General features: G+C 38.2%; 1 protein-coding gene across 2 annotated transcripts; it reads right to left on the minus strand.

The window, feature by feature from the left end:
• Positions 1-3,836: 3,836 nt before the first annotated feature.
• Positions 3,837-10,948, minus strand: LOC121787411 (wings apart-like protein 2). 2 transcript variants are annotated; one of them, XM_042186122.1, is made up of 13 exons: positions 9,658-10,948; positions 8,721-8,820; positions 8,277-8,625; positions 7,661-7,773; positions 7,049-7,177; positions 6,802-6,895; positions 6,488-6,604; positions 6,021-6,406; positions 5,583-5,860; positions 5,256-5,406; positions 4,775-4,872; positions 4,611-4,692; positions 3,837-4,138 (listed from the first exon to the last, which is right to left on the minus strand). In XM_042186122.1, exons 1-13 carry the CDS (start codon positions 10,779-10,781, stop codon positions 4,055-4,057), a joined length of 3,105 nt encoding a protein of 1,034 aa, XP_042042056.1. In that variant the 5' UTR covers positions 10,782-10,948; the 3' UTR covers positions 3,837-4,054. The 2 variants fall into 2 exon arrangements, with proteins under 2 accessions (XP_042042056.1, XP_042042055.1); XM_042186121.1 differs by having other exon boundaries at positions 6,021-6,604.
• Positions 10,949-12,084: the final 1,136 nt, after the last annotated feature.

Consider the following 12,084-nt stretch of genomic DNA (forward strand, 5'->3'; position numbering starts at 1 on the left):
AGGATGGACCAATTGGGATATCCTAACTTCCGCTTCCGACGCAGAGATGTGGATCAATCTTACTATTATGGTAGTTTTAGGTATTTTGCATTAACTTCTTCCACATGTCCATTTTGGTTCTAGCTTAGTTTGGATAGCATGGAGGATCCCGATCTGTGGGGCCTTCAGTTCGTTTTTTCATGTTCTTGTATTGGATCCTAGTCACTTTTGGGCTTGGATCATATTTTGGAACGTTACATTTTAATTTTATTCACGGGTTGGGGTCTGTCTAAACCCCCCGCCCACACTGGATGTCTTTGATTAAAAAAAAGACATGCATGTTTTGGAGTATACAATATGGCAAACTCACACCTTCTATTAGATTATGTCATGACTTACAAACTCACTAGCACCTCATAATGCTTTTAATTGATAGTCTTCCAATGACATCTCTCCATATTACTTGTGGCGGATGCATGTCTTCCTACATAATAAGAGTTCAATGTTTTGGAAAAGCAGGATTGGGGATAGGTAAACGAGACAATTAAGATGATATTAATTATTTTCTCTATTTTCTTGAGCATATTTTTAATAACATCAAATCCTGAAAAATATTACTCCTGTCACGAATATTTTTCACGTTCATCCTCGTGCATCTTCGCAACTAAAGTTGATAGAAATCTATGGATTTCATCCTAAACCAGGTCAAAGGAGGATAGCCCATGAGACTTATATAGAGATTTCAATTCTCTGTGAGCACCGATGTGTAATAGTTATATTTATATACTCCCTCTGTCCCTGAAATTTTGTCACATTTTTCCATTTCCGACCATCCCACAAAATTTGTCACATTTCACTTTTTACCATTTTTGGTAATGGACCACACATTCCACTAACTTATTCCTACTTACACTTTATTATAAAACTATTACATTAAAAGTAGGACCCACATCCTACCAACTTTTTCAACTCACTTTCCATTACATTTCTTAAAACTCGTGTCCGGTCAAACTGTGACAAAATATGGGGACGGAGGGAGTATTTAGTTTCAATTGCCAACTCCCTCCCTCAAACTCTTCAATATAAACCTTGGAGGGATTGGACTTATTTTAGATCGGTAGGACCACTGGTTAGATTTTTTTTTATCAGTTGGACCACTAGTCCAAACTCTAAGCCTAGATATATTGTTGGGTTAGTCATTTTTTCAATTTCAGCCCAGATATACTGTTGGATTTTAAAGTTGGCCCACAATCGGTTACCCGCTCTGATACCATGATAGGAATCTATAAGTTCCATCCTAAAGTCAATTGGTGATAGAAGGAAAGGTCCATGAGACATATATACTGATTTCAGTTATCTATGAACACCAATGTGGGACAGTTATATTAATATATTTAGCTTCAATTTCCATCATATGTAAAACATATCCATTGCACCAATCCATATCCACATCATATTCCACCAAATAATTCCAATACAGTTTATAAATATATCCATATTACCAATTATATACCCATATAATATTCCACCATAATTATCAAACAACATACAATCATATTAGTTCACATCATATAATCTAATTACTCTCTCTACTATAATATTTAAGGAAATGTATGTAACATATAATTATTTCCATTTTTAAGAAAAATATTTAAGAATATAATATTAAATAATTATGTATATTAATGGAACTTAGTCTATTAAAAATTATAGAGACCAATCAATATTTTTATCATGCAAAAAAATAATATTTTCTTCCAGTCTCACTCTAAGTGACACATTTTTTTCTTGATATGTATCATTCTAAATAACATATTTCTAAATATAGAACATCACTCTTTCTACTTTTTTTCTCTCTCTTACTTTATTCTCTCCATTTTACTCATAAAACAACACTACATCAAATTATGTGGCGAATTAGAAATGTTCCACTTATAGAGGGACAGAGAGAGCATAAATTTTCTTTTTAACCACTCATCTAACGTGTAAGTGAGTTTCTCTACTACAATGACTGCGTTTTGGTCATCAAAGAACTTAAGCTTCAAGGTACCAAATGAGTTTTGTCATCACTACACTTCTTCATCGTCTTTATCTTGTCAGCCTTGTTTTTCTCAATTTTTGTTCCATAGACTTAGCCACAACAAATCTTGGGAGTGTCATTGTCATGTGCAAGGGCTCAACATCACAAATTCAACTAAACAAAAAGATTGAACACCCACTGCCAATCAATTTGTACTTAGATTAGCATGATACATATTCTCTTCTTGCATGACCTTAAGAATCGTGTGCCTCTCGGAGTGATTAGGCAAGTCATGTTAAGTGAGTATAAGATGAATATATGTGTTTTTCACGTTTGAGTGTTCAATTTGTGTGCAAACTTAATTTATATTTCTTCAACATTCACTTAATTTTGATCTTACTATACTTTTTTAGTACTTTATAAAAAATTTATGAGACAATAACTACGAGATGGATCACATATTCTAATTCAAATTCATATTTAACTTTGTTTGTAACAAATTTGTGATTAGGTGTAGATTTGGAAGGAAATAAATCTTGTGTTAAAGATAGTGCCCTTACCTATTTTATTGTACTCTGTGTCTTCCATTTTTTCTAGTTTTTTATAGTTGAATATGTTAGCATTACTACATAAAACTTACATGCATATCCTTGTAAGTCAATAATATTAAAAGTGGGCTTTTAAATAAGTTGGAGCCAGGTTGCTTTCCACTTTAGTGTTGTTTAGTTAATTAATTAGGTGGGAGAAAGTGGACTACAAAATATTTGGTTCATCACTGGATTTGCAAGAAAAGCTATAGTGAATGACGTTTTTAACCCCACTTAAAAAATTCATTATCGAATGAATTCTCACAATAAAGCACCATGGTAAAAGGCTAATCACTCGCCCTGTCTTCCTTATGCTGCTCTCCATAGCTAGGCTCTCTAAAAAATTTAAAGCTTTGACATGGCACTATCTTAATTTCTCAAACATCATTCTACTTTCAAAGGTATGTAATTTGCTTTATTTTTCTCCGCACACACACTAACCCCGATTCCCCTTTTGATTTTCTAATACTCCCTCCGTTCTCTGAAGGCGTTTCTTTTCGGCACAGAGATTAAGAAAAAATTGTGTTAGATGAGTTAAGTAAAGGGAGAATAAAGTGGAAAATGAAAAAGGTAGAGAGATGAAGAAAGAATAAAGAGAAAATAAAGTAGTTGTGGAAAAATATATTGACTTTTGCTAAAAAGGAAATGACTGTATTACTATGGAACGCACCAAAATCACAAAAAGACTCTATTACTGTGGAACGGAGGGAGTACCAATTAATCCTGTGATTGTTCTTTTTATGAAACAATGGATGAGAGAGAGAGATAGGGTTTGAATTCGAGCTCGGAGAACTTGATGGTTTTCGGCGTTGCTGGCCTGAGAGCATGAGGAGTGGTGGTTGTGTGAGGATAACAAAGTGGAAGGATATTTCAGTGGAGCTGTTTTAGGAGATTGAGGAGGTTTGGTGCTGCGGGGGTTAGTCTAATCGAGGGAGAGGCGGAGGAGGCGAGTTAGAGGGCAGGCTTTCGAGTTTCTAAGCGAATGAGGAGCCGAGGGATAGAAGGTGGAATAGTAATTATTTTCAAGCAACAACAGCAAATAGCATATCACTATACCAGGTAGGAGGTGGGGAAGAGTTGTACGGTCTCCGGTGTTAGCAACACATTCTCCCCGGGTCGACTCTATAGTACCGGGTCAACATGAATATGCCACTAAATATGTATTTGGATCTAAAATATCGACTCGCCTTACAAATTTTAACCCAGTAAGACGGTCTTACATTGTGGTTTATAACGAAGAAAAACAACAATTTACACTACAAACTATGATTCAATATCGATTATCAATTCGTTTCAACAACAAAAAGAGGACCAAAACTTTTTTACAAATTGAAGAGCAAGTTAAAGTTACTGGGTATTACTACTATCAAGCTCGAACTTGGCAGTACTCAGCTCGATAATCATACCTGTGGTGAATGAGCCCTAATATTGCTGCTCTTGGTTCTTCATGTGCGTATAATTTGCTCATTCATGGCATCTTACATGATTCTATTACTTTTAGAATAATAGAATGTGTCTCTGGCGAGATCACATTAAGCGTCAGATGGAATTCCTGCAGAAATCGGAAGAGTTCATCAATGGATGCAATGTAGACCTGCTTCAAGGGTAATGTGCTACTAAACGAAACAAATTGATCATTAGATTCATAGTTAAACTTTGTGTTCGTGCAAGAGTAGCTCACAGCTTCAAGTCAGTTATACCTCCTTGGTTTCCCTATGATGTTTCAATTTGTCAATACGAATCATGTGTACATTTATGAGGTGAAACGTGAGTGTAGCGTGAAACTGATTAGAAATCCCATAAACCCCTCTCTCTTTAATAACTAGATGAATAGTAATGGTGGTGTATTCTATAAGGGCAAGGCTCGTCCAATAGGAAACTAGCATTGCTAATCAGAAAGATTGACACACTGGCCTACCAATGCTTCTTCAATGAAGCTCGTTTTTGGTAACTGAATAGAATAGAAGATTGCATGTGCCATGATTAACTAACATTTGCGAAGGTTTCATGAAAGAAATGCATACCACAAATCTCTCCAACACTGGAACAAGAACTTTCAAGTTGCCACTGGAAAGGCGTTCTGCAATGGTGTTCCGTACTTTCTTGCTGGTAATGCATAACATAATAGTTAGTGAGAAAACAGTTTATGATGTTACAGAAAATATATGGGCCACAAGAGTATATCTACCTTTCCATCGAAAGAAAAGCCAGAAGAAGAGCAGCGTAAGCTTCTACAATCATTTTCTCAGCTTCCTTTTCTCCTTGTAATATGGATTCTTCATCCTCCTGCAACAAAAGCAAGAAAAGGAAATGCATTATGTACCAATTCAATAATTTATGCATGTGAACGATGACTAAACATGAATCTTCAAATATAAACTCTCACGGGCATCTCTCTCACAAGAGGTACAGACAATATACACAGAATGAAGGTAAGTATATCTTGAAATTGTATAGCATGCTTCCCATCTAGAGATGTAGAGTTGTGAAATCATAAAAATGGAATAAACCAACTCATTGAAGTCTTATGAATTCGGAATAATTATGTCCAATCATTCATATGTTAACATGAATCCTACTTTCACCTTTCCATAGAACCATAAATGTCGTATCAAAAGTTTCAAACAGTGGATTAGGTGAACTTTAAAGATGTAGAGCAAATTTCTCACCCAGGACAAACACTTTTCCTCTCCGGCAGCCTCCTCAGTGCCTTGATTAGCCAAAAAGATTGAGCACAGAATCGGAATTATATTACTTTGTTTCTTCAAATCCAGACCTACAAGGCGGGGTAGTGAAACACTAGCTGCGGCAAGCTGAGATCTGCAATGCAATGCAACAGAATGAATGTAGATTTTCTCATTTCCAATTTGTACGAGGTAAAATAGGATCCAAAGACAAGGACAAGAAATCACAAAAATAGTGTTTCCTAAAGTTTGTAAAGATATGAAACATTTTATCTATATGAAAGAAACCTGTGTAAGTGACAAAAAATATACCTGATACCACCGTCCTTCTCCACCAAATTCACAAGCAACCCCAATATGGCGATAAGAAAATCTAGCTCTTGATCAGTGAGAGGTGTATTGGTGCAATGGTAGATTGTGAGGTTTGATTTAGATGGAAGACTGCCATTCCTTGCATGACTTGAGCGTGGCAAAGGAAGGCTGAATGCTGGAAAATGACCAGCAATCAGAGAAGCCAATATTTCTAAACCCCCACAGCGTGCAATTTGCCGACAGCCCTCAGGGTTGTCATTGGATAAGTTCATTAGAACCTGAAAAATGATAATAATGCATCACACAACTGCTATTATATGTTTGATGCAGGGAGAAGAGCATATCAATATCAGCTAAAGTGGAACGGTTATATACATAAGACCATGTCACCAGAAACTGAAGAAAGAAAAATTCACTACTTCAACAATATTCAAATACCTTAATAGCAGTGAGAAGACATTCTGCCAAGAGGTTGGACTTATCATCATCACCAATCGAAGAACAAGAGGTCTCCTGGGAATGACGATATTCCACATTGTTTGATTCTTGTTGGGTTACTGATACAAAATCACTTGTATCTGTAGATCCAATCGTAGTTGCCCTACCATCTCGAGACAAAGACTTATTCATACTTCCAGATCGTGATTCCCACCTTGAGGGTTCAGAATCATCATTATGAAAGGCAAAAGGATCTGGACTATCCTCTGTAACACCAGAGTTAGAAAATCTTGTCTTTCTGTTTCGAGTACCAGATTCCACTCCCGAATCATCTTTGCTTACATGTGTTGCATACTTTAAACTACGAGATGTTCCACTGCGTGATACTGCTTGAGAAGATTCAACTCTCCGTTTTAGTGAGGAAGTGTGAGAGGATTCCACACTCGAGTAAGTAGACCTTGGCTCACCAGATATCATGCGTGGATCGCACTGATCAAAGCTTTCATAAGAAGCCCCTTCCATGCTACTATGGCCTCCTGAGTGATTGCTTCCATAAGAAATAAAACTTCGGAGCAGGGAAACACCTATACAGGCACACGGCAATTAAATAACTATCAGGTGTCAGAAAGAAGTCTCAGTTGTACATCAATGCTTCATCAACATAGGTTTAGGGTCAAAATAAGAACCAGATAATGAAAAGAAACTGTATCACATGTCACCCAAATCGAAATGGAAGTAACAAAATGTGTATTTCAGGGCCACCCGAACCAGCACAAAGTACCTGAGAGAATTTTAATGACACTCAGAATGAGCTTTGTGAAAGACCGTGGAGCTTGTTGGCCACCAAAGCTTCCTTTCATCCCAAGCAAATGGCACTGGAAAGTGAAATGCACAATCCATTTTAGATACGGATGTTCAGACGATACAGCAGGGGGAACCACGAGTCCACGACATCAATTTACTTAAAAAGTTGAAACAAAAATAGAAGGTTTGAAGTACGACACAAGGAGAGGTATGGAACCTGATACCTGATTATCATTGCTGAGGAATGTAGCATTTTCCATGATTTTTAGACATTTCACAAGAAGTACTAGACTTTCTAGCCCAGAAATGTTTTTCGGTTCCAGGGCAAATGATGGACTTCTCTCTAACCATTCCTGCACAAGTGATAAGCATCAGAAATGACCTTAATAAAAGAGCAAAAGAGCACAGAGCAATGTTTATCATATGGTATATAGCATACTAGAAGAACGTAAAAAAGATATAACAAGTTAGCATAAAGGATATGACAAGAATAGATTCCACTGCCATAATATACATCCAAAACAAAGAAAAAACAGCACATCCTAGGGCAAGCTGGTCTTATGTATCAGACTAACACGGCCCAAAATGAATAATATACATAATACAGGCCACAGAAGAACTTTAAGCTCAAATATGACATAGATCAACAAATCAATAGTAACAGTCAATTGCGAAGTACAGAATGTCCACTAATCCTCATTCTTGTTACCACGGTTATTTTCTCAGAGTGGAAACCTACTGTTTAATACTAGAACGACAAACGACAAACGACATCTGAACACAAATACATGCTTAAGGTTATAAAATCAAACAAAGAAGGACATACAGGCTCACACCTCCATCACAGAATGGCATTTCCTTGCCACTTCAAACACTGCATCAAGCCCCCCAAACTCTCTGAGTTTCTTCTTGAAGTTGCTCCTATGTCTCTGTAGAGTTCTAGAAGTGTCTGAGAACAAAGAATGCCAAAAAACAAGAGAAAGAATCAAATGAGTAAACAAAATATCAGGATAACAATAATAAAGCATTACAAAATCATTAATATCAAAAATAAAATAGAAACATCCCTGCTTTTAAGTGTTAGACTATTGCTCAAAAAGACTTATTTAGTTTGTTGAGCAAAGGATTTATTTCTAAGATTGAAGCAAGCAAAATGTAACATTATTTTTTAACTAAAGAAATACGAAGAGTAAAAGGGAGTTCACTGATGCACGACTCCAACAAATGAGGTTTCAAATAAATCATACAATAGAAGGTCGAAGGAGGCATGAGAAACACAAAATAGGATAGTGAAAACATGGAATTATATCTGAGGGCTGAATACTACATAATTATCAAACGTTACAGCGAAGATTTCTGAAACAAATATCATCTTCAAAACTAACAGCCTACAAATCTCCACATTCCATTAGGAGCAAAATGATAGCATGTAAATTTATCAAAAGAGCTAACCTTCAAAACCTTCAATAGTAATACTGGATGAGCAGGCTTTTTCAATTGTAAGCAAACTAATCCATTTAGGGTTCAGCTCAGGCTCTTGCTTTTCTCCATCAATACTATCTACTGGCTGGATTTCCTTGCGATCAACAAGGATCTCCCGAACCATGAGCATAACCTCGGTAGAGGTGGAATCTGTTTCCTTGGCTGAAATTTGTGAGTAACCAGCATTTTTGCACAGGCCTAGGAGCTTGCTCCCAATAGGCTGTGACTTTTCCTTGGAAGCAGCAGGTGAAAGTGGTTTCAACAATTTTATCAAAAAGCGAACGCTACTTGGTGAATACAAAAGATGTTCATCTTGACCCTGAAACAAGGGATAATTCAAAATTGGCATTTATGAGGGAGCTGAAGAGCATGCAATATGATATCAAAACATAATGCATAGTTGAGATCACTCACATCACTAGTCAAAAGGTAAAATAGAGCAGCAGCGGCAAGGTTGCTTGGCGTATCATCAATACTGATTCCAAGAATAGCATCAATTATTTTTCTGGCCATCCTACACGAGAGTCACCAGTTACAGATTGAAGAAACAACTATAGATTAAAATCACCAATTAACTTCAAACAGGAGAAAATATTAAGCCCTCTACCCACATATATTCTTCAACTGGGTATGCAACAGACTAGCACTTAATTTTACAAGTATCGTATTGTTGTCAAAAAATTCAGCCTCTTATCCTCAACTAAAATTACAAATATGCATGCTTTTGTTCCTTGTTCAAGAAACATTAAACCTACTGCCAACATGTGTGGGGGCATTTTGTTACTATGTAATTACGAGAAAATCCGAAGCTCAAGTACAGAAAGGAATACCATCACATGCAGTAGAAAACATTCAATAGATTCACCAGAAGTTCCTTGTCTCATTCAGTCATCAGTCTAGCACAAAAAAGAAATGTCTGCTACATCTCCATTATCCATGTAAGATCTATCTATTTACAAGGGAAGAGTAAACATAATTTCCATCTAAGGAGTTCCATTCAGAATCATGTTTCATAGGAAAAATACATTGGTCAATTATATTTTCATTTTATAAGAAAAATAAGTGGCAAAAAAACTAAGATGCAAAAGTAGAAACTTTTACAGATGATATCCACATGCATAATTGTCAAATCAATTGGAGTTCCTGAATTCTCAGAGAAATCGCTGGCATCACCGTAGAAAATCAGAAATATTAAACTGGATCATGAAATGCATATTCTCCCTCCGCACATTTTTTGTACCAACTAACAAATCATACAATAGGTCAAGAGAAAAGTTAAAAGTATGTACTACTATGCATGTATCTTTGTAAAGACAACAATGACCAAAATCAGAAGATTAAAATTAAATACCCATGAGCCCACAAAAGCCGCCTCTTTTGCAATGTTCCGCAGATTGATAACAATGATAGAAGACTTTCCCTCCGAATCTTCACTACTTGACCCTTCCTTAACCCGTGTAATGCAGAATTCACCTCATTATGCTCAGTAGTCTCTGCGAACTCTTGAATCTCCATGGATGTATCAGTAAGCTCTATAAAACATGGGTCCAACTCACATGGTTCCTTCTTCTTCTTCTTTTTCTTCTCTAAACCCCAATTTTTTCCCCGGTCCTTCTTCTGTGATTTCATAGAAACTTCAGCAAGACTCACGCGGCTCAACCCATTCAATCCTAGTTTTCTCGACTGTGGAATCCCCAAATCCTGTGATGAACTTCGCCTAAATGCATCAGAACCAACAGCCGTGCACTTATTACCTTTCAATAAATCCACATCTTTGGAAAAATCAAAAACCCCAATGTCTGTGACCTCTCTCTGCACCATAGCCACGATTCCCTCCAGCTCCTCTGATGAATTATACTCATAAGGATCGTAATCAGCTTTCTCGAGCTTCTTTGATTTCTGGAAATCCACATCTTCTGAAATATCAAAACCCTCAACCTCCCTAGCTTTTCTCTGCGGCAGAGCCGCAACTTCCCCCAACTCCTCAGAGGAATTATAATCGAAAGGATCAAAATTTGCAATCTTGAGCTTCTTCGATTTCGGGAAACCACCATCTTCCGAAAAATCAAAAACCTCACTCTCCCCGCCCTTTCTCCGCGGCGGAACCACAATTCCCTCTAACTCCTCCGAGGAATTATACTCGAAAGGATCAAAATCGGATTCCTTCAGCTTCTTCGGTTCCTGGAAAACCTCATCGGAAAATTCAAAAACCTCAATCCCCTGCGAACCTTGCGTCGAGCATGAAGCATAGGGCTGCGAATCGACATCAATCACCTCCACTGTCTTCGAATTCCTAAAACCCCCATCCCGATCCTTCGATAGCGAGAATCGCCTCGACGTTTGAGACGAATTCAGGCTACACAGATCAGACCAATGGCGGCGACTAGGCTCCAGCCGCGAAAACCTAAATTCGCGCGACGAGGAATTAGAAACGCCGTCGTTTGAGCTATTCGCCGTTGAGAATTTCCGGTTCATGCCGTCAGCTGAGGTTTGACAATCATCAATAACACTCCTCGTGAAGCCAATTCGATAATCAATCCGTGAAATTGAGAATTCAACGCCCCTATATGCTATACAGACTTTGAATGAGAGATGAGAGATGGAGTTTTGCAGAATGAATTTGGGAAATTTTGAAGATTGAATTTTGTACTACACTTTAATAAATTATTAGTATTAGAGTGAAGTGAAATTTTGTTTAAAAATATTAATCGTGATGCTCAAAAAAGTATTACCACATTATACTCCGTGCTAGGTACTATTTTCTTTTTCTTTTTTTTTGACAAAAATATTCTCCAATTTTAAAGTGTATTATAGTTTATTTGTTGTGATGATAGAAATTTAAATAATTTTTTGACAAAAGGCTCATTTTTGTTCTTAACATATTGTGATTTTTTTATTTTGGTCCAAAACATTATCTTTTGAATTATTCGGTCCCTCATAAAAAAAAATGGGTCACATTTGGTCCATTTTGGATGGTTCCGTAAAAAATTTGACGGAAACCCTGAACCCAAACCTCCCTCACCACCTCCGCCACAGCGTCCACCTTCCATCATCCCTCAGCCTCACCCACTGGCGTCACCGTCTCATCCCTCAGCCTCACCCCCTCCTTACATCATCTCCCTCACCACCTCCGCCACAGCGTCCACCTTCCTCGTTTCGCTCAACTCAGCAATCAATCCCCCGTAGACGCCTTCCGGTGTTGCCGCGGCCACGATTTGAGAGAAGGAGGTGGAACTGCGGCGGGGGAGGCAGCCGTAGCGGAGGGTGCCTGGACGACGGCGAGGGCGAGGAGGAGGTGGTCGATGGAGGGGTCGAGGGTGAGGGAGAGGGAGAGGAGGCGAGACGACGAATTGACCGATTTTCGAAAGAGGAAGAAATAAGTAATTGCGGGTGCCGCAATCGGGGGTGTATCCGATCGATTTCATCTCCGGCAAAATTAGCGATGACGACGCCTTCCTGTGTTGCCGCAGCCACGATTTGAGAGGAGGAGGTGGAACTGCAGTGGGGGGAGGCGGTCGTAGCGGAGGGTGCCTAGACTACGACGAGGGGAGGGGGAGATGGTCGATGGAGGGGTCGAGGGTGAGGGAGAGGGAGAGGAGGCGAGACGACGACTTGACGGTGAGCAGCAGCGGCAGAACCCCAGGAGTCGGAAGCCGACATGTTTCCGTCAAAATTTTGAATTTCCGTCCAAATTTGGAATTTCCATCAAATTTTTGACGGAATCATCCAAAATGGACCAAATGTGACCCATTTTTTGTGAGGGACCAAATAATTCAAA

Source organism: Salvia splendens, chromosome 22 (genome assembly GCF_004379255.2).
Source record: "Salvia splendens isolate huo1 chromosome 22, SspV2, whole genome shotgun sequence".
NCBI classification, from domain to species: domain Eukaryota; kingdom Viridiplantae; phylum Streptophyta; class Magnoliopsida; order Lamiales; family Lamiaceae; genus Salvia; species Salvia splendens.

Excerpts from the sequence above, each read along its gene's own strand:
- LOC121787411 (XM_042186121.1), bottom strand. The coding sequence starts at position 10,781 with ATGAACCGGAAATTCTCAACGGCGAATAGCTCAAACGACGGCGTTTCT. Across the intron at positions 8,626-8,720 it reads TTTACCTTTTGACTAGTGAT|GGTCAAGATGAACATCTTTT; the intron begins GTGAGTGATCTC and ends CCCTTGTTTCAG. Across the intron at positions 6,605-6,801 it reads TGTCATTAAAATTCTCTCAG|GTGTTTCCCTGCTCCGAAGT; the intron begins GTACTTTGTGCT and ends GTGCCTGTATAG.